This window comes from Trachurus trachurus (assembly GCF_905171665.1).
Source record: "Trachurus trachurus genome assembly, chromosome: 22".
Lineage (NCBI taxonomy): Eukaryota > Metazoa > Chordata > Actinopteri > Carangiformes > Carangidae > Trachurus > Trachurus trachurus.
The window spans coordinates 14,353,232-14,377,389 of NC_139907.1; the positions used below are offsets into that span (position 1 = coordinate 14,353,232).

Genomic DNA, 24,158 nt, shown 5'->3' on the forward strand with positions numbered 1-24,158 from the left:
TCAGTTCAGCAGCGTACCGTACAGCTGTGCCTTGGTCAAACTGTCCTTCCTCGTCAGTCCCGTGCTGCCAAATTTTTGGTATCTTGGAGAGGTCTTCTTTGGGAGGGCAGGGCCGATGTTGAGAGCGGAGCTGGAGCTCGGGCGAGGCCGGACGATCGGCCGGGGGCTCGGGTAGTGTTGAAGACTCGAGGCCTCCAGGGAGCTGTGATGTAAGGACTCGGCTGAGCTGTCTGCACTCAGGTTTACATAGTCCTTCTTGGCGCTGCTCGCTGCCGTCGCTCCCCCGCTGCTCTCCTTGTCTTTAGAGCTCCCTGAGAGGAACAGACTGCACTCCGAGTCCTGACTGTCGTCCTTGGCCCTGTACAGCACGGAGCTTTTCTCCTGCTTGTGACGCTCCATAGGTTTGGGGCTACGACTGGGCGAAGTGGGACCCACGGCGAAGCACTGGTCCAACATGCGGCTATGGAAGACGTCATCTCCTTCTTGGAAGCTGCTGTAGAGCGACCCCTTGACCTTACTGGAGGGGCCCATGGCGAAGTGGCGCTCGGAGAAACTGTACGGAGAGACTCGCCCCGGGATGTTACGATAGGAAGATGAGAAGGTGTTGATGTCCTCCACGCTGAGCTGTCTCCAACGGTTGCTCAGGTCGTCCTCAGAGACCTGCGCGTCGCCTCGGCTGTCCAGATCTCCGCCTCGAGCCTGGCCCAGTCCAGTTGTGGACCCCATACTGTGAGAAGAGGCCAGGCGAGGGGTGCTGGAGTGGTACGGTTCACTGAAGCATGAAGCTGTCCGTGTGTATGCTGGTGAGCTGCCCTTCTGTGGACTCCTGGAGGTCACCATGTGCTGGATGCTGTGGGACTTAGGGAAGCCTGGGCTGTCTTTTTCATACGAAGACATGCTTTTGCGCTCATAGTCCCCACTGCCGCCATCCCGCCAGTCCATGTAGAGCCCCTGGTGGGAAGAGGATAAGGTGCTACTGGCAGTGCGTCCACAGCCGGCACTAACTCCTCCCTTCTCATCTGATGCCAGGCTGAAGCTGGAGTAGGAACTGGAAGCAGGGAGGCTACCGGTGCCAAACTCGTCATGGTGGTGGAAGGAGGATGGAGGCTCGTGGTGGGAGAAACTTCCAGAGTGGTAGGCCTCCTCATCCGGGTTGCTGTCTGTGGAGATCTGGGCGTGCAGTTGAAGGAGCGCAGTGCCGTGGAGATCGACGCTCTGCCTGCGCTCTGTGTCTTGCCATCGTTCGGGGCAGTAGAGGGCCGTATCGCTGCAATACAGGTCAGATGTCTTATACGAAATGCGGCGATTCAGGTGATCAGTGCTCCCTGTTCCCGCCAGAAAGTCCCCATCCTGCGGCTGCGGACTTGGCGATCGCGTTACAGGGCAACTGCTTCCTGGTTCCGGCTTCTCCAGGACCTTGGCAATTACGGACGTGGGCACGGCGTCGGAGTAATTGGAGTGGCACATTGCCATGGTGGCTCCACTGCCCCGATGTTTCTCCATGTGGGAACTGAGGCGTTCCTGGAAATCCAACGGCAGCTTGAAGATAAATAGACAAAAGAAAAATGAAGATGAGAAATTAAAGCTAAAACCTACACAGACTTGTTTTGTTGACAGTGGTGCCTGCTGAGTGAGCCAGTCTGCAGATTACGCCAATAAAGCTGCAAAAATTGTAGAATTCCTCAACAGCTTTTTCTTAATTATTTATGCAATCAACATGAATCTCTTCCCCAAACATATTTTATTCTTTCTGTGCCTGCACTAGAGGTAATTTAAGAGCATTTCCTCATGGACTTCAGCCTGTACTTCACTAATACATTTATCTCAAAGCCCACACAGTCCAGACAAGTTGATGTATCTCAGGGGAGTTGCCCAGCTCGGCCCCACTAATGAACTTGTCAGAAAGTTTATTTATTTGCTTTGTCCCCTACACAACAGTATTTACCTTATTTCAACTACTTTCTTCTGTTGGTTACTAATCTCAGATTTATCATTCAATAAAAACAAATGGTGATATAAGTAAGTTGTTCACATATCAAGTTAACTTAAGATGTGTGTTTTTTCAAATGTTCTCTTACCACTATTCTATCTTTTCTCAGTTTCTCTTTCTCTACCCCCCCTTCCCCTCTCTTCCTGTCACTGTCACACATTATCTATCCGATTGACTCGTGTATGAAAAAACTGTTCCCGTCAATTACAGACCAGGTCTTTGTGCCTATTAAAGCTGGTCAGGGTCAGTAGGAGCTGTTCCTGCCACACTGAGTTCTCTCGTCTCTGTTCCCTTTCTTTATCCTTTCATCTTTCTCTTCTTGCTTCACTGCCTCCTCAACCAAAAAGCCCTCATTCCCTCTCTCTCTCTCTCCCTCTCCTTTTCTCTCAGTGTCTCTTTCTTCTGTCTACCATCAAACACATATCAGTTCCACAGGGAACAGCTTAGATTCAAATTAAACCAGTGCTCTGGGTCTCCAGCTGGGAATAGAAAAAAAAAAGATAAAATACTGACTTGGCTTTGTTAAGAAATAGCAGCTCGCCTAGGCATAAAATAACCTGCATCTTTTAAGTCGAGGCTATTTTTAGCAGCCGCTGCTTCCCCAGAGGGACCAGAGATGGAAAGTAGGTGAGGCTGGAGGGGGGTACGAGATAATATGCAGTGTGCTCCAAGTAAGCTAGCTCAGGAATAGCTGCTATATGAGGCAATTTTTAATTAACAGTCACACAGTTCTGCAGTGGTAGTCCATGTGACAGCAGACACGTCTACATACAGTATCTCATTGACATTGGTGGTTTTAATGGTTTATGATGAAACTGGCATTTAGTGTTTCACTGTAAAATCATTTCCCAAATCCTCCACATTTAAAAAGATTTCACATGTTATATCCATTTGTATTTACCGTGAGACTACGTGATGTCAGACAGAGAAAACAATTGGTTCTTTCTCTTAAAAATTAGTTCAGTTCATTACCAAGAAAGCACACCCACTCAGTTACTGATGCCTGATTACATTTCTGTTGATGATTACATGGCGGATTCATGAACAGAAATTTACTGTAATTCTCCAAACAGTTGATCTTCAATTTCACACAGAAGTAAACATAAGTGACTTATAATTTCCAGCCAACGATTTTATCGTTTGAAAAGACAAATATTGCAAATATTTATCAGGCAGCTAAGAAGGTGAAGTTTGACAAATTAATTAATTTAAAAAACTTGATCTCTAGCTTTATTAATTCAATATTTCCAGATGACTCGTCTTAATTATGCACGCAATGGCTGAGATGCTAAAAAGTAATTGAGGCTGAAGCCACAGTACGTGTCCCAATCAGTGACATCCTCATCCACTGATGAGTTCAAGACATAGGAATAGAAGAGCAGCATTGTTTTACAGCTGTAGGGGAGAACTAGTCAGATACGAATACGATACTCATTTATAATTATTGTAGAGAACTAATGATTCCTGGGTTTTGGTGGCTAGTGTTAGAAAATACAAGATAGTTGTGTCTGTATAAGAAGCATAACTGCATCAGTTTATATTGAATCAAAGTTGTATAGACTTGCTTTTACCTAGTGTGGTTTACACCCATTTCTTTTGCTCTCATGCCCATTACTCTGTTTACTTAATTATAATCAATTACAGGAGAAGCAGAGAACCTAATCACTGATATCACTGTTGTCCTGTTTTATTTATCCCATCATTGACAATTTAATGTTGTCAAATGTATCTGTTTCCAGCACTAATTAATTATCAGCCCCATTTTAAAGATTTTCTCTGTGTGTCAGGTGTTATCTCAGGACAGCCCCATTCATTCATTCATTCATTCATTCATTCATTCATTCATTCATTTACTTGTTCTGCCCAGGCAGGAGACAGACAGAGGACACTTCAGACAGCAGACCTTCATCAGTCTGACTGCGTCTTATTGTGAGAACCACTCACCAAGGCTTTTAATGGTGTGCCGACACCACATAGGGAACATCTCTCCATTACAGGAATAATTCAGAGAGCATTTCAATTTCATTAGGCTCAGTGATGAATAGAATCTTTTAATAGTGGTGTTTTATTGATTAAACCCTGGACTATACTGTAGCCGGGATTTTAGTGATACTGAGTTTCCCCAAAGTGCACACCACCCCATTTTGTATTATTTGTTGATATTTTACCCAATGGTTAAGTTATACTTATTTGTGAATAATATGGTCCAACAAGCTCTTTAAAAGCCATTTCCAAATAGTCAAGAATAAAATTCTGGCGATGATGTGCTGAGCCATTGATGGGTTATATTGAACCAAAACACATTTTGAGCATCAACCAAAATGGGTTTTCAGTGTCCAGTATTGAAAGACAAGTACTCAAACTATGTTTTGAATGTTCCGCCATCAGATATATTGTTATTCCTGATTTCAGTGACACAACTTTTCTAATACAGGCTATAATCTATTTCTCTTAAATTACAGAAATTGATCAAAAACATGTTTGTTTTGGTTTTGGTTTTTTTTTTACCACAAAGGAAGGTGTCTCATAGGCACCAGTATCAATACTTATACCTTGCTCATATGCTGTTAACACTTATAAAGCTAACCTCAGTGCTTTATAGTCACTACAACTCTAATCAAGCTGATACATATTGATCATTTTCAGCCCTCTGCTTCTATACAAGGGGTAAAACACAAACAATTCAATATCACCCCTCACTATTTGAAACATTAAGAGTTTCTCATTGGAACTGTTTTGAATTGATTTTATCTCTCACGGTCAGGAGACTTTCTTTCTTTCTTTCTTTCTTTCTTTTTGCTGCAGCAGAGATCCGACTTGACACATTGATGCAGTTGTAGCAGCAGCAGAGCTGGTGAGCTCACCTCAGACATCTTGTGTGCTCTGTAGTGAGACTTGGAGCACTGCAGCAGCTGGGCTGCCAGGTTGCAGTCTTTCCTGTACAGGTCCTGAAAGAGGCAGAAAGATTTTCTTAAATCACTCAATCCGTGCTTTGAATTCTGGCAGCCTGATGGTATAAATAAGCTTTTGACACAGGGGAATTGAACAATCTGTACACTAATGAGCTATAGTAACACAGACTAATACACAGTAATCCATCTAAATGTAAAATATATCAATTTACTATTTATGAGTTAATTCTAAATTAATGATAGAACAAAACTATCAACATGGAAGAGCTGGTGCAACAATTGTTTAATTAGGCCTATTATGTAATTTATAAATGTATACAGGGAATATTTCTTGCGATTAATTTGAAATTGCCTTAGTACACTGGTACTTGATTGAGCATTTCATTGATTGGGTGCTGTGTTGAAAAGTACAATTTCATCCACTGAAGCTGGAGGAGTTTCATGACTGAACATGTATTTTTCACCTTGGCTTTATTGTTTCTCTGGGTGGTTCACCAGTGGTTTGGACGCTCTTAACAACACCACTAAACTTTTTAATTTGTAATGTATCTTCTATCAGCCCACTACAGTCTGTGCTAATTTTATTGGAGTTGTGCATCCACTTATCTCCACCCTCCAGTATAGGCAGCGAGTGCGGCATTATTTATCCCTTTCTCTGCGCTTTCTTTCCATAATGAATGGTTTTCAGATTTGTAGTTAAATTTCAGAGCAGATTGAGGGTGGTCTGCTGGCACAGCAGCAGCTCCATTTAGTTGTTTACCTTTGTTTGCTATGCAACCATGTGTTTGTGTGGGTGGTTTGCTGGTTTCCTTTCTCTCCATGCACCTCCTCTGTTAAATCTGTCCGCTTATAAAGGTCAGTTCTTTCTGCACTGTAGCCTCCTCTTGACAATGATTCCTCTCACATCAAAGCCTCCTCTTTGACAGTTTCAACCCCCCAACCACCACCAGTTAACAGTGACTGCCTTTTGAATCGCTTTATTTCTTTTCATTCAGTCACCAGGGGACATTCGGGCTCCCTGTAGTTTTGTGGATGGTTCGAATAGACCTCAGTGATGTCTTCGTTAACATCAGTGGTGTGGTGAGACTGTTTCTCTGAGGTCTGAGGTGAGGTCCTGATGTACAGTAATGCATGACAATTTCTACTAGTGTTGTATAAACCTGGAATCTGTGCAGTATACTAGTAACGCATGCATTGACAATGGGCCCCTGCACAGAGCGGCCCCCACTTCTCCTACATGGGAGCATGATTCAAAATGAAAAAAACAAAACACAAAAATGACTAGAAATGACGCAGCTTTTTTCTTTGTGTCCTTTATGCTGTTTTGGTCCTTTTGTGTTATTTTGAGCCTGTTTGTGTTTGTTTATCGTACTTTGTTATCATTTTGCTGTTCATTTTGGACTTTGTGCTCATTTTTGTTGTCATTTGACTTTCCATCAAAACACCTAAAACAAGGGCTCTGACCCAGGGTGTCTGTTATTCCTTTGCAACCAAAGTCTGTGCCTGCTTAGTCTGTTCAGTAATCCATCCATCCATCATATAAGAGTAATAAAAATGTCTTACTGTTGATTTAATATGACATATTTGCTTTTCCCATCAGGACTCACCGTTGACACACATGAGAGGTGAGTTGCTTTTTCCATTTTTACAAGCAGCAAATTCAGAGCTCGCTCTCCAGAGGATGTGCTTGCCTCACTCCTGGCTCTGAAGGGACAAATTCTGCACCCACTCAAAATGAACCCTGACTCCAATCAGCCTGCACGGATCTGGGGTGGATTGTCAAAAAATACTCTATAGGCTACAGCTCAGAGGAGCTAAAAGCCGCCATGGACCAAGGAGAGAAAATCTAACCTAACCTGGAGAAATATCAGTAAAATCACATCAAAGAAAGTGAGGCAGCAGATTGCCACATGCCCCTGAGCTCAGATCCTCATGGCCCCCCACTCCAACTTCTGGCAGCCCTGAGGATGCCCATTGATTTCAGGATAATCACTCTAAAACACCCAGCGGTTTGGAGTTAATTCCTCTATCTGCTCTGGCTCAAATATCCAGGATGTCACAGAAAACAGTGGATATAAGACATCTTTTAGTGACAGCAGATTCAGCGAGACTGCTGTCAGTGGGACAGGAGGTGTTTCCATCAGTACAAGCAGATTTTGGACAAGTTGTCATTTCATTCTTGCTAACCGAGTGTTGTTTCAGGTACTAACAAGGCTGGATCACTGACCAAACAAGAAGAGCTACTGCCCCAGGGACCTACGTACATCCCTGTGGCCCTGGATGCCACAGGTTACTGCTTAATTTGTGAGCCTGCAGGAGAAATATCATTTTATATATATATAAAAAAGGAAAAGTACTTTAGGTTATTTCACACTGCTGACAGGGATGTCGGCACTGTGCAGCCTTGAGCACTCACATTGTCTTCTCTGAGTTTATTAATGGTAATCTTCGCCTCCATGAGGTGGTTGTTGAGGACGATGATCTCCCGGCTGAGGGCTCTCTTTTCCTCTTCATGGTGCTGGGACTGCAGTAAAAGAGAAAGAATCGACAGGGGAGAGGAGGAATTGCAGAAGGGAGAAAAAAAGAAAACAAAGGGATGACAGTGGTATAGACAGTGTAGATGATAAGAGTGCAGGGTTAGAGGAAAAGAGTTGAGTGTTGAGATAACAAGAGAAAGATGAGGGAGCAAGAGTTGGAGGAGCAATAGAGGAAAAATAAGATGATAGAGGAGGGGAGGAAAAATGAGAGGAGAGGGTTGGTGAGTTACTATCAGTCTGACGTCGGCGCCAGCAGCAGGTCTTAATTAAAAGAAGATTACACTTGCCAGAGTTCATATCATATCAATTACTCCGGGAGTAAGAGAAAGAGGAGGAATAGGCGGAGAGAGAGAGAAATAAAGAGGGGAGGGAGCAAGATGTTGAGAAAGACAAATGAAACACTTGTTCCATTTTTAGTGATTACTGTCAAAGAAATGCAAAATGACTGCGCTGGAGTGACATTTTAGACCCACTAACAGCTGAGCCTAATGATGCTGATGTCTGCCGGCTGACTGCTCCGGCTCTGTGTCTCTCAACACATTTATCTCGAACTGTTGACCAGACTGTCCTGCAGTTCATCTCGATGTCCCCAACATTTCATCCAATATCGTCAGCCAAAAAAAGTTCTACTTGTTCTACTTGTACACATGAAACTAATGATACAATGTCCAATATGCCATAAAGCCTAGTAAACAGATGGTCATTGGATGAGCTGGCCACACTTGGGATAAACTTTTCTTTTTTTTTAACCTTTAAATTAACTTTAATTTGAAAAGCGAAAGTGATAATTAGCTGACAGCATTTAAACGCCAAGCATTTCCTGGTTCTTTGTACACTGAGGAAGACTATTGCTGTTGAAACGTTTGTACCTCGCCACCTGCTTTATTAAAACACCAAAAGGACATTTTGAGAGTCCGGGCCTTTCTACTCTTTTTATGCTTTTTTGAGCCATGCACCCATCGACTTCTTTAACCTGTGAGCGTGCTTGCCGATCCCTTTTCATTAACTTTAATGACACCATGGACCATGGACCAGCACTGCCCTAATGATACAGTACATTTTTAATTTCTTTATTCTTTGAAATGTATGAGACATAATGTACATCCAGTGCCAGTGGAGGAAGTCCTGTGCACTCTGAGGAGCTGTTTGTAGCACATCTGACTTCCATGTTTCATCACATTTCATCATAAACCTGCAATTAACATTTACTGTTTTATTAACCATAACTGCAGTCTTCATGCTTTTCTTAACAGCGTTTGGCTGGTAGGGTGTTAAAATGATACTGCAGTATTTACCACAGCAGGATCTGAATTTTTGAATTACAATAACGCGGTAAAACAGTTCAACTTGTGTCCTCTTTAAATGAGAAATATGTTTCCATATTCCTGGAACAAATTATTCCTCCTCGAATATTTTACACTGAGACATTTTTTTTTTTAGTTAAATTCACTCTTTGGACACAAGAAAGACATAAAAAGTGATTTGACATGAGATGTTTTCCATGATAAACAGACAATCTCAGATTCATTTGCAATTCATAGTAATGGAGCAGCAAACACAGTCTCCTGATGAAACCCCCTAGAATAATTAAAGCAGAAGTAAGTGATATATTTGTGTTAATATAAGTCTTAAATAGTTATATCTTCCGACAGCAATCACTTACATAGAGTGTTTGGACCGAAACACGGGTCTGTCAGTCACTCTGCTCTGCTCTGAGTCGAGGAGAAAACATTTATCGTATCCTACAGTTTTTATCCAATGAGGAGAGAGAACGGCATGCAGGGCTGTGTGTGCAGCCAAGGGACGCCGTGAATGTGGCGACGTAGGGACGAGGACTGTTATGGTGCGTTCAAGGAAACTCATATTTTTCCGAGCGTGAAGTCGTACCAGTTCGATCTGGTACGAGTTCACCGGTCGGAAGTTACGAGTGGCCGTTATAGTGACTTTCACCGGTAAAACAGGTCGGAAAAACACGAGTGGGTTGCCTGGAACGCTACAAAGTCGTAAGTTGTGACTTGAAGCTGTAATTTACGATTTCAAAAGCCTGCCTGGAACGCAGCATTAGCGAAAACGACTGGACCACTCACTTCTGCTTTAAGCAAACCTTGATTTGAGATTATTTAAATAATTAGTTTGTTAATTCTGCCCAACATTTTATTTTTTAATATCGTTGAGCTGCAGTTAAAAATGCAGCCTTGGGGGGCCAGAAATGGATTCTGTTGTCTCAGAAAGAGTTTTCTATTTCTCTTCCTCTTTCTCCCTCGCTCACTCAATCACACACACACACACACACGCACACGCACACGCACACGCACACGCACACACACACAGTAGTAATTGTAAAACCTACCACAGCATCAGCTGACAAATGATACAGCTCTGAGCATTCACTTGGCCTCCCACCCTTCTCTCTTCTAATCTCTCAATGGCAGTGATTGTTTTGAAATACAGGGGTACGGAGCCAATCTAATAGGTGGCAATTAATGTCAGTTTAAGCAATAGGCCAGCATTGATATTCAAATCCAATCCTGTTATGGTCTCATTAATCAGCTGTCGAGGCATGCAGCTCTGTGGCATTCGCTCTTTCTCCAGCTCATTACTCTGAATTCTATTCATATTTCTCCAATGCTGACTGTGCGGGTGACCACATCTGGGCTTTTTAAAGCTCAAATGTATAATTGCTCCTTGTTTTGTCTTTGTTAGCGTGGTGTTTTATCACATCAAAGACAATTTCTCACTCAGATGTTACAGTAACATGCATGAAAGCGTTGTGGTTCAGTGCCTTGCTGTTTTGGTCGGATGCCTTCTAAATACAAGAGTAACTTGTATCCTCTGACCCTCTGGCTCAGATGATGGATGAGAGTAAAGCTACTCATTAGGGTATCATTAAACATAATCCACAGAAAAATAAGGTGATGAGTATTGATTTGATCTTGAATAAATAGGTTGTGTAATAAATACAGAATGGCAGAAGTGGTATTCAGCACCTTTAGTAAATTACTCAAATACAATTAAGATGAGCTGTAAATGTTACGATACCACAATATTTAAGTTACAATACGATATTATTGCATTAGTTTAAGTATTCTAATAACATAATGGGATACCTTGTGATCACTTTTTCGCAACTGTAAATTAGGTCCAAAAAGAAAAACTTAAAAAAACTTGACACATACAGTATTTATTGATGCAATATTGCCACACAAAATATCATGACACTGTGCTGTATCGACTTTTCTCCCCACACTTACAAGCACAACAGTGTCTTTTTCCTTCATTACCTCAATCCTAGACTAGAGTACTCACACAGACCATTAAACCTTAATATCTGATTCTTCTCATGTTTAGACTTGGGGTGACTGTATGTGCAGTGTGCAATAAGACAGTGTTGTACATTTTAAAAAGGTGTAATCTTTTCCGTAATCATGGTTTCAGACTTATGTTTTAATTATAACAAAACATTATTCCTTTTGTGTGTGATCAGATGCCAAACTTTCTACCTGCAGACTGAACATGAGCAGAGAGAAACCTGTATAATAGGCTTGATATGATGAACATGATCTGGTGCTGTATTTTGGAGAGTGAGGGGAAGTGTGATGTTAATAACAGCATTATGATCCATCGGAGGAATTACAGCTTTGCACACTGATTTTTTGCTATCTCCTCCCGTCACACTGTGTTGGATACACAGGCTGTCACCAAGACGTCCTTATCATTTGGTACCACACATATAAAAGAACAGCATCAAGGAAAATTAATATGCAAATTCTGACTATCATATCTTAAGGAAATTGACCCAATGCAGCAGGAGGAGGAGAAGGGATATTGTTTCTTGAGACTTACTGCTGCTGCTTTTTGTCTTTTGACCTTCCAAGTGTCCCCTAAGAACTGAACAGTGTGGACATATTTAAATCCTATCTCAGCAGACACTTCATTGTGATTCAATCCCAGTGCTTAACGGACAGAAAAAACAAAAATAAATAAATAAACTTGTAGAGCTTGGTTCAGTTATTGATCGTGGAGATTTTTTGAATCAAGTGCACAGTGTATAAAAAATGAAAAATAAGTCAGTTTTTCTTAGACACCCTCATTTTGTTTTTATTCTCCTGCCTCTACGCTGGACAACAAATGAAGGCTAAATCCCATGTGGTGCAATTACTGAAAAGTTGGTTCACGGACAAGAACAGAAAACTCCACTCCAGTTAAATACGGTCTTATTTTCGGGGGGAGAAAAAAAAAGAACAGAAAAGAAATGAATTAGATTTTCCAAATCAAGGCACAAAAGATACAAGCCACCCCTGAAGAAAGATAGTTTCATATCTGTCCAAAAGTTTTCAGAGTGGAGGAGACCCCAAGCAGTCTGTCAGTGGGCACATTGCAGGTGGGAGAAAACACCAGGCAGACACAAGTGATTATAGTGTCCATGTGGAGCTCTAGTGTAAGCCTAACAATGTTTACTGCCATAAATAAGCCTCAGTTTATGACTGATAGAAATGAAAAGATGAAATTGGATCATTTTACAAACACATCACCATTGTCCTGTCGTCTTCAGTGCAGTGGTTCAACTCAACAACCACAGAAGCATAAACCTGGCCTGAGATACAGTGGGTAATCCATCATGATGAACGTCTACTCCACCTAATTAAGCTTCTTATTTCTTATGGTCTGCGTTGTTGTAGCAGATGATGCAGGTGTGAGTACAGACTGGGTGGATCCTTCTCTCCTTGGTGATGTGATAGTGCTTTGCGGATGATAAGAGGTGCTTTTATTGGGGAATCAAACCTTGAAGGCAAAAAAATATAAGCCACTGTGGACTTAAAATTGTTTCTGTTTGCCATTAACTTATAAAAGATAATGCTGTTATTATTCTTATTCTCAACCTAATAAAACACCTAAACCCATCCTGTTTGTGCTATTTCGTCCAATATCCACTGGGCTCTATTGAAAATGTGAATGTTTAAAAATGGCTCATAAATAGATAGCTCCACTTTTACAAATAGCTCTATATTTTTTTTCCACACCAGCAGGACATCGCAGTATTTAGCAAATGTTACCAAAATACAGATGTAAATACAGCATTTTGTCGGGGGGACTATTTTTAGCTGCGGATTATTACACAGTTGCTGCTCTATTGAGTGTGGGATTGACTCAGAACAAACCACAATGTCCAGCTTCATTATCATTCCACCCCTGTGCAACGGCGTGGCTCATTAACGTGTTTATAATAGTTTTTGGACAACAATAGGACAGAGGAATAAGCCGTATAGGGAATTGGCTGCACAGTCAATACGTGGTAGGAGTTTATTGTTGGTTTTTATCTTTTCATATAGGTTTGTTGACAATAAGAAAAAATGTAGAATATCATGAGAATAATCATCACTAACATTTTAGTGTAAGTAAATGACCAAGAATAAATCAAAAGTTAGGAATATTGATCTCAAAACTAATTTCATATCTCTGTACTGAACAACATGAACTAAATGTATCAGCTAAGATATGGGATTTGTGTATTGGCAGAAAACACTGAAATCTTTGACACCGGGTTTAGTGTTTCTTTTTATTATTCTATAATAATATTATAAGCTCCTTTTCAGCACCAGAGAGAATCAGGAGGTAATAATTATGTGTGTTTACATCTGCCTGGTTTCACTGTGCAGGAGCTGCTCTCCTGTGTATAATTTGCACTTTTCACTGAGGAGTTATGATTAACAACTGTATTATTAATGGCATTAATTAGTGCACTGCAGTCAGGCCTTGTTGCTGCTCAACACTTATACAATGGTACACTCAGTGGTACACACTGCCTATACAAAGGAACACAAGAAGACACAAAAGGCTTCACACGCCTCACACATGTCTCTCACTTACCACCAGGGCTGTTATTCATCCACACCTTTCACACTGGTAAACAGAGATGAAGAAGCCGTTATTTGTTATTTGGTTATTCTTTGGGGAATCGGCGACTTCAAAACGACAATAAATGCCTCCCTGTCTCGGGTTTCTATGACGACTCTGTTCAGTGTCACCAACCAAACACTCCTTACTTTTATACTCCCCTGCTTTAGATTTAGATCAGCAGCACAGACAATTACTGTTCTGTCATGGCCAGTGCATGATAAACCGAGCAGCTAAAATGCATTGATCCAGGATCAAATAATATTGATTATCCTAATGCGTCTTTTATGGAGACTGAGGCTAAGAAAGATCTGATCAGAAGCCCCAGAGATAAGACTGAGCCTCTCTTTCATAAATAAACATAAATAATTCAGATGGATTATGACAGGTGATAGATTCCATAAATCTGAATAGAACTGAGCTGCATCCCAAGAACCAAGGTATAATCCAAGCAGCTACTCAGGGGGAAACAGGGAGGAGGGCTGCAACGAGCACTCATATTTCACTATTGATTATCCTATTGACCAATCATTAAATTGAGAAGCAATTTCAGTCTAAATCAGAAAAAATAATGACAAATTCCCATCACAGGTCTTAAAATAGCTTATTTATTCTGATCAATAGTCAAGTAGGGAACTTTAAAAATCCACTTCATGTTTCCCCAGAGGCTCTGGAGGAATAAATGAGCCTCAGTGTTTTCTTCATGTTTTAACAGACTTATAATTACTTTGTTCCTTAGTTCCTTTTGAATCATTATTACAGTACATACAGTACATTGTTGTCATCATTTTCTCTTATGGTTTTTAATCATACATGTTATCTATATGATTAGAATATGAATAGAAAAAAAACACTTGAAAACAAGTTACTCAAATTACATTATGAAACTGAATTTAATCAAGCTATTAGATTGTTAGCTTTCAGTACCAGTACCAATATAACATGACTTACTCTGGGCTATAACATTACATTGTTTAATACCTCTGTGACTTGTCACATGACCATCTCTCATATTAGTTACTACTTTTCTTAAGCATCTACATTCATTAAGAGAGGCTTAATGTATAAAGTTTGATCTTACCCTCTGATTTTTCATTAAAGCCGATATAAGATTACAAATAAAGTGATGTGCGGTGGGACTGCGTAAGTGGGGACAGCTGAAGTGGAAATTATTCTTATTAGCAACACAGTCACTGAGTAAGACCTTGATTTCCTGGCCGTTCCAGGGTGGCTGTTAGTTCACTGACCCTGCCAAACACTCACTCTGGGATTAATAGAAACAATGGCTTTCAGCACCATGGACAGCTCCTTCACAACTCCACAACTAGTGTATCAAGATGGACACTAGAGGAGGAAAATAACCCATATTCTATTAACAAATTATGGCATTATTATATTAATAGAAACTGTATCTCACATTATCGGTATTTCAGTCCCAATCTGTCAATTCATTCTTATGCAGTCTTCATGGTATATTTTAGGCACCACTGATAAAACAGCTACCTGACTAACAATTGTATGCAAATATGTCTTTTCTGCTTGAATCAACACTGCCTTGGAATTAGCTCAAAGATTAATTTGAACTCTGCCTTAAAAAGTTTCAGAGACACCAATCTATAACCAGTCCATCACTTTCACTGCCAAAGCAATATTTCAGCACGGTGAAATACAGATAATGCACAATGTCATCCATGCAAACAGTTTCCTCTGCAGCACAGTTTATCTACACATCAGATCCACACTGACTGCAGCTACTCCAGTGTCATCAAAACGTGCATCTTGTCAGTTCTCCTAGGCGTTAATCTCTTGCTTTGCTCTTTATGAAATAGTTTGATTCTTTGCTTCTTCTTTTTTTTTATCCAGTTGAACTTGCTAGTTCAGGCCTCTCAGAACTTTTAATTATGTGTCTGATTTGATTGGAGCTGCCTTTGTCACTGCTTGCTTGCCTGGGCTGTCTTCTACAAAGGAACATACCTCCCCATCCCCCCTTGAAATGCCATTGCATGACAGGACATCAAAAGAAATGGCAATCCCAATGAGGGCTGCCTGTAAAAAAAAAAAAAAAAAAAAACTTCTATACTGTCTCTAGCCATAGACTGATTTGCTTCACTGAGGTTCTCTGCTACATAGACAATCCCTTTGAAAAGCCAACAGTTTCGCATGAGTAGAATATATTCATGTGTGTGTGTGTCTGTTGTATGAGGGAAGACGCTGTACTGTAGGGTGTCAGGGTATGGCAAAGCAAGACGGTTCACAATGGAATGTAATAATTGATGGGCTGCAAATACTGCAAGATGGATGGTGTTGTATATGGCTTTTGTTTGAACGTACACTACTGTGTTTCATGTCAAGGTTGACTTATTGCAATTTTCATGCCTCACTGCTGCTCCCACATGCAGGAGTTCACAGAAATATCCATCCAGAAAATCCCCATTATCTGCCACAAATAAAAAATATAGGCACTCGCAGCAGTCGTATCTTTTATGGGTCATTCAAGTTATATAATAACTAAGTGATTAATTGATTTTACAGTAATGTTTTTTGCTTGTGTGGTGTGAGTGTGGATTGTGATTGTTTATCATCATTACTGTCTCATACCTCTCAGTTATTTAGCCCTAAAACTTTCACCTTCAGGAGTTTGTGATGGTTCCCGTAATGTTTTACTAGAGTTAACGGTCAAAATCAAACCCAGGGAAAGATTGAAAAAGAAAACACGGACTGCAGGTCTGTGATGAGGCATAGGTTCCACTATATCACCACCTCTTTAAATAATGAGCACACTATTTGTGTTGTGAAATGCTGATGCATGTGTAGAGGGGATATCGCACCACTGGCAGGCGACCAAATTAAACGGACTGTTACCTTGATTGGTTTGTAAATTGCTGGAAACATTTGGAATAATGTAACTACACAACTCAACAGATTATATTTCACATTTTACAACTTTAAGTGTTTACACTATTTAGCTCACTGTGGGTCAATATTGTAGCAACTGGCTGGTGGTTCTCTAATAACTTCACACAGTGTAATTTCCTCAGTGTGTGTGTGTGTGTGTGTTGGGCAGACAAGCCCCGTGGATCAAACTTCTGATGAGATTACGATCCACTTTAATCAAGATACTGTAGTGTAAGTCATAAGGATGGACCTTGCTGTGGTATGTGCTCATCTTCTGCTCTGGTTCTGGCTGATGAGTCCGAAAGCTGAGGCGGCAAGCAGGTAAAACTCTGTGGGAACCTCTCAACCTGAAGTGATTGGACAGCTGCTGCTGAGGTGACCAGAACAGCAGTTAGCTATAATCGTTTCCTAACAGGGTTGCATCACAGAAAAGACCAATTACTTTGGACATTGATTGCGCTCCCTGTCTTTGATCATGTAATTGCTTTGCGAGAGACGAGAGTGGTTGTGCAGCTAAACAGGTGTGTTCAGATAGATTATAGCGAGAGTTCTCATCTCTTAGATGAGAGACAGAGGGGGAGAGAAAACACAGGGAGTAAATGTCATCATCGCTCTTAAATCTTCTGGCATGTAGGAGACCATAGTTTATCATCACGCCATTTATTATGATCACTGTATCTGAGGATCTGAAGCTTGAGTGGTTATTGATATTTTGTATTTCTATCTGTTCCTCAGCTTTAAACTCCATTCTGGCACTGTTCCAGTTATCTTCCCTTTCAATGGAGGCCGAGACCTTTCAGCATGCTCAATACAATATAGTAATGAAATTATGTTTGACTGTGTGGGTGGTGATCACATTACACTACACTCATTTGGCAGATTCCTTTGTCTATCTGCAGTGAGCATCTCCAATGTAAAGTGGGTACATGCAGCGCTATTGTTTGTGATTGACAGTTGGTACGTTTAGAAAAAACTCAATTGGTTTAATCATCAGTACAAAGGATGAGTAACTGTGATAGAAACTGTAACTCTGTGTCCTAGACATTGTGTTCATACCAAAGGCTGTTTGGTTTCAGAACCAAAAGCACTTTGGTTAATGTTAGGGGATCGTGATTTGGCTTAATGTCAACAAGGGGAACATGTCTCATACTTCAAGTCACTGTTGCTGTGTTCAATATTTAACCAGTACAACAGCCTTAGTGCTGTGAGTGCATAAACATAACCATAAAAAATTGAAAACGTATTCATGCTGAAGTTACAATGAGAGGATTTTGTATTGTAAGAGTATAGATTGTAGGAAGTTAGTGAATGTTTGCATATATATTTTCCAGATAATACACATTAAGTATATTATGTATTATAGAGGCTGGGACTCATGAGGTTTGTAGTTTTTCGAACCATCCTCCAAACTCATACACTAAATGCATACTAAAACTGATGGATGTAACTTTTAACGTACAATAAACTTATCATTAAACTAAGAGAGGAGAAATTTTAAAAGGGTATTTTCAATGAGCAAAAACTACTTCAAGAACTAACAAACTCTACTGCACTTATTGTGGGCCATACTGTAGGTGTTTTCTTGCAGCTTGTATTTCTGAGATTTAACTGAAAACATAATAAATTGTTGGGATTACAAAGTGCAGAGACCAGGAAACCGTTGCTCCCAAGACAACTTTTTTCTTGGCTGTCCTTGTTTAACAACTGGTGTAATCAGAGAGGGAAAGAAGAAGAGTTTCATATGAAAGCCAATTCAAAGTAATGGTTTCCTAGTAACTACAGGGCTTCATGTTCTTGAATAAATGATTCGAGGTCCAGCTCAAGGTCACAAGCCGTTAGGCTGTGTGTGTATTATGTGTGTGCATGTGTTTGCAAGTGGTATCAGTGAGTGGATAAGTTCACAACACCTCTACAGTATATCTTTTATAAAAGTCTTGGTACTGTAAGAACCCTGTGGTACATACACCATTAGGAATCTGTACTTGTTGCTAATATCAACAACCATAGCAGAAAATGCTCGTAGAGAGAGAGGTTTAAATATGTAACACCTACCATGAAGTAGTAACATCAGATATTGTTGTAAAAATAGTAACACCACAACAGAAAAATATTGTGTTGCCCTCAATTCAAAGTCATAGCTAAGATAAAGGAACAGTAAGGTAAAAAAGTAAAAAAGTAAATGGTAATGTAAAATGTAATTTAAATGCACATATGTAGTCTCTATATCTCCAGTACCAAGTGAAAACTTATGAGAAACATTATAAAATCAGATCTCTTATATAATACCGGTACTACTGTATTATATTTCCTTTGTATTGCCATATAAAATCTTCTCAAGGTTGTTTTGGTTGCTTCTTTGTACAATGTCTTTACTTTAGAACAAGATATTTGGATTATATCATCACACCCAATAAGATTTGTGTTTGCCACTGATATATTAGTTCCAGCGATTAAAACTGCAAACAACGCAGCAGGAGTCTCTTACCGTCCTGTGCATCTTGTCCTCCAAATCCTGGTTGATCCTCTGCAGGGCTGCATAGCTACTCTGGATCCTAAAAGAACAGAGGAGAGGAGAAAAATGTAAAATCACAACATATGATGACTAAAGAGTGTTTTACTGGCCATAAGCCTTAATAAGCAGCGGTAATCTCCACATAAACTCAGATGGAGGAATAAATAAATTACTAGATCAGGGTGCTCACAGAAAATCTTGCTGGGGATTTGCAGGACATTTTAAATAGTGACTCAGATTTGAAACTCACTCAGGATAAAAATCTGCTACAGTTTTTTTTCAAGGGGTTGATGATATGTTTAAGTGCCACAGCATGAGATAGTGAGGGAAAAAATATTATGTGATCATAAAGAAAAGTTTTAATCCTTAAATATTTCATTATAAGAAATCAGTAAACATGCAGAAGCAGACATGTAGCACTGACTCTGCAGCTTTTAAAGCTTTTTTGTGTGTCTTTTTCATTTAAAATACTTCCTCTTGCTTTTGTGTTCCTTCAAAACGTCCTCCTATTTTCCTCTGCTTTCATTTCTCCTGTCGCTCGTGCTCTTTGGCAAACTTTGAATGCATTAGTAACCGTCTATTTGTCTGGTGTTCAGTGTTCAGTGTCACATTTTCACATTAGCTCGTGGGCCTAAGAGAGTGTTGATGAAGCAGCGTTTATGACTCCATTAACCAGTCCAATGCGAGGAGCGTGGCCAATGGAGACAGACGAGTCGTAAAACAAAGAGCTGAAAGAGATTTAAGAAGGTAAAGACAGAGTGTAAATGGAAATGAAGGAGTGGTGCTGGGAGTGAGTGGTTCACTGATTGGCATAGAGAGAGACCAGGCATTATGAGAGGCAATACTGAGAGCTGCTACTGATTTAAGAGGAGCTCCGTCTCTAAGATGAGTCAGTCAGGCAGCACTAACTGTCAAACAACAGGCTCAATCACTCAAATGGTTAAAATAACATGGTACATACTGTCTCCTTTCCAAGTTTCTGGAGTTTCACTTCTATATAAACAGCATATTTATCACATTTATTTATACCATGGCCACAGAGAACGCTCTGTTCCGTCTGACCAGAAGGTTCGCAGTATTTGTCAATAATCTCCTTACTAAATTAAAACGTATAGCTCAGGGGCCATGTCATATCTGTTACTAAGCTACAGTAGCCTATACCCTACCTTCATTCAAATAATAAATTAAGACTTATCCAAAAGATTTCACAGCTATCACCAGAACAGTACTTTCATTTTAAAAGTGTACTGTCATACACTCAATCCTTCCCATGCAGTGAAATAATGATGCTGTATTTTTCGGAGGCTGGTTGTGATTATGGATTGAAATGCAGCAGAACCTCCCACACACTATTCAGCTTGTTTACTGTATATGTAAATGATTGGGTATATCTAATCCACCACCATTCAAGTTACATCTATAAACACTAGTACACTGATGCCCATTCAATCCTGGAACCACATGCCAGCTGGTGCTAAAAATTAGGTCAGGTCATTCAGTCAAAATGGTCGCTAATGAGACTGATACTAAGTTGTTAGTTCGATGTTGTTGTTTGTTTAAAAATAAACTATATATATATGGTAATATGGTTAGTTTTAAAGAAAGACGGTAACAATGGAAAACTAGATGTGATTACTGTAAGTACAACACACAGTGAATGTGAGGGATAGATCATAGTTAGGATTAAAGACAAAAAGAGTTGTTTTACTTAGAAAGGGGTTATGGTTGGGGTTAAGAGGTTACAGTTCACCTATGGTGTGAGAGTTACATGGCTGATAATCTGTGCAACATCACCACACCACACCACACCTGCGTAGTTTCTCAGTAAATTTCTCCAGTTCCTCCTGGGCCCGGCGCAGCTCGGTCTCCAGGTACTGCCGAGTAGAGTCGAACTCCGTCTCCACCATCTCTAATTTGTGGCTGGTGTAGGACAGGCGCTTGCGGAGGTCATCCTTGTGGTCGTGGAAAGAGCTGAACAAATGGCAGAGAGAGATTAGTGAACGGGATTCCCAGAAGATAGGCACGCACAACGATGATGTACATTCACTGGTGTCAAAGTTTGTCAGACTCTTAGAGCCGAGCAGAGAGAGAGGGGAAGGGAGAAAACAAAGACAGATCTGAGCAGAGCAGGCCACCGAGTAAGTAAGTGTGCATGTGTTTGTGTGTGAGAGGGAGGGAAAGGGATGAAGTGCTGCTGGAGTGTAATTTAGTTTGGAGTGAGAGAGTTCCCAGGCAGGGGGAAGGCAGGGAGGCCAGTGGGGAGGAGGAGATGGATGGGGGAGGAATACTAATCATTTCCCATTCACAGGGAGGGAGCATGGCTGGGAAAGGAGCTCCCATCGGTGTAATGGTGAATTCCCCTACACACAACCTTCCTTATCAAATCTCCGAAAGAAAAGGGAAAGGATGTCTGCCCCCAGACACAGACCACAGGTGATTCATTGAAGAAAAGGTGAAAATATAAAATGACTTTGTGTTTGAGCAAGCTTTAAAAACAGGGTGAAAGAGCAAAGAATAACGAGAGAGAGTGTGCATGAATACCGCAGTTCCGACACCAAAACCGTCAACCACAACACAACAACATGTCAGGTGGAGAGCAATATTTTGGTTGCCTGTTTGATGCAGGTTTGAACATGGATGGGATGAAAACACAGGCTTGACTGAAGGAATGGATGTGGTAATGAAAGACTAGAGGCAGGGAGCAAGGGCAGTGTGTGGACGCTCAGAGGGATTTAGCATTTTGCCAAACTGATGGAAACTTGGCTCACAGAGAGATTCGACGGCTCAGCGCTGCCATCCAGCAGGCACAATGAGAGCACCTCCAAGTTCACCTCGGCCCAGAGCCTCAATTAGAAAGCTGGCACTAAAGGAGGAGAAAATGGTGTCCGCAGACAGACTCCGACTCTGTTGTGCCAATACATGTGGGAACCAATGAAGTAACATAATGTTTAGGCAATTGGTTTTAAGATCTTCACTAATTAAGCATAAATGAAGCATAGAAGTAATCTGCATAGGCTACCCGAGCAAAGAAAAAGCCCATAAGTGTGGTCAACCGTGCCAAAGCAGGACAAAGGGAAGATCAAATAAACAAATAAATAAATTGAAGAAGAACACACCATGTTTTGTTTTTGGGATACACTTGCTGAGGATTAGATAACAAGAGTTGACACCTCTCTCATTTCTGAGCAACAAGTACAGAGCTGGAGGAAACATTTCAGTGTTTAAACAAGGCTATATGTCAGCAAAAACAACATTGTGCAGAGCATAGTCCTGGGCATCGAAATATAGTATAGGTGTCCAGTTTACGTAAAGGTTTAAACAAATAATAAACTGATTGTGTTAGTTAGTGAACTTTGCAGCTGTTTTCAGGGAGTTTGTTACTAGTTTAGCTCAGCTTAGCTTAGTTGGTTGCCACAAAGGTCTAGCTAGTTGAAATCAGGACATGTTAGCATAAAGACTTGAAGTAGGAACAGATTTACTGTAAACCAAGACACGATCGATAGATAGATAGATAGATAGATAGATAGATAGATAGATAGATAGATAGATAGATAGATAGATAGATAGATAGATAGATAGATAGATAGATAGATAGATAGATAGAACGTCATTTTGACTAGTCATAATTCGAGTTACAGATACCTACGATCCAATTTCGCCTATTTAAAACTTAATTTAAGATATCTGAAAAGGGGCATGTAGATATCTTTAATTGAGGTGAATTAAAGATATCTTGAACTGGTATTATGACTAGTCAGAATCAAATTGTAGATATCTCAAACTGGTATTACTACTAGTCGTAATTCAGTTACAGATGGCCATAATTCACATAGCGGATATCTGCTACTGAATTGTAGATATCTGTGATGACAAACCCCATACACATGAATGGCAAAAGCGATGTTATTTGTCCTATAGGAAGAATGTAGTTGTGGATGTCTGAAATGTTCTTTTTGACTAGGCAAAACTGAATTACAGATATCTGCAACACATATCCAGTCTGGCTTTTAAATGTTAAGATGGCTTGCCATGCTCTGCTGTCTAACAGCTGCAAGTGATGTTGTAAAACCACATGGCAAAGAGCCAGAGTGATTGTAAGTACATGTGAAAATTGCTCTGGGCTCTTATCAGTGTGTAATGTCGGTTTAATTAAATCTGAGAACACAAGCATTGATTTTTTTTATTTTTTTTTAGGCAGGCTATTACAGTTTTTGGTAACACTACATACGTAATACTGCCCGCATCTTACTGTAGTACGTACGTACCGTTCACTTACTGTACCACCTACTTTACACCAAGTTCCATTTCCCGCACATATTTTCCTGCTTCTTGCAGTATAACTAGGCTGCGTCTTAGTGTGTACCTCCCGTCCACTTAGGTCACTTTGCCTGGTCTTCCAGTGTAACTACACATTAAGGAGGGGAGAACAGAGCAGACTTCATAATCCAGCCCAGTTCCCCATTGTTAGGCTGTACTTCCAGGGAAAGTAGGCTCTCCTTGCTCACTAATTACATTACTGTATTTACAAAGTATGAATGAGAAAAAAGCACCTGCTATGTGGTTTCTGTGTAATTCAATAATAAAAACATTTTATAACTCTATTATTACATTATGTATTGTTTGTGTTTCACCTACTTCCATAGATGTGCATTGGAGAGAGGTACAGTAAGTTTGCTTTGTATACCAGCCAGCCTGTTATGAGACAATTTCCATAATATGTACCCATTTCTCAACATATTCAAGTACATACACAAGTACAAAACAAAACATAATTTAGCAAAGCTTACCTGTTGATACTTACAAAAAAATGACTGTCACATTACAACTGCCATGAGCAAAAGCATTTATTTATATTGTACAGTACTTCCTTCAATATACTTAAAATGATTAGGAAGTTACACCTTAAATCTAGTGAATTAGCCTACACAGTAAGTGGCCGCGAGTTATGCTGTGAGACTGGAGAAAGTTACACTGGAAGTCCGGGAAAGTAGAACTCCCGTGATTGGGATCTGTCTGTGGAACATAGTGTAAAGTAGGTGGTAAGTGAACGGTACGTACGCACTAAGACGTGGCCTGTATTATGTTGTGTTACCCATTTTTTATTGTTGGCATTCAGAGGCGTCCAGGTGTAAGACTGTTGCCGTTTAAAATTCAGTGCAATGTTAACTTTGATTGATGAAGATGTCAGCTGATACATGCTCAGGATATATGAAGGAGGAATGATGAGAATGAATACATGTCACATTATTTAATGGCTTTTTAATGGTCATGACCTCCCAATGAGAATCCATTTCCATTAGTCAAAATGAATTAAATGAATCCCCCAATAAGACAGACTCGTCTTACCTTCTTTTCTGATGTTTGCAACCATTTCTCTGGGTTTTGAGGGCAGTTTTACCAATATATATCTTTTTCAT

At 40.3% G+C, this 24,158-nt stretch overlaps 1 protein-coding gene across 1 annotated transcript; it reads right to left on the bottom strand.

The window, feature by feature from the left end:
* Positions 1-24,158, bottom strand: begain (brain-enriched guanylate kinase-associated; the record flags this gene model as incomplete). Its single annotated transcript, XM_083998256.1, has 6 exons — positions 1-1,539; positions 4,855-4,938; positions 7,319-7,426; positions 18,715-18,781; positions 20,551-20,712; positions 24,088-24,158. 6 exons carry the CDS (start codon positions 24,156-24,158, stop codon positions 1-3), a joined length of 2,031 nt encoding a protein of 676 aa, XP_083854382.1.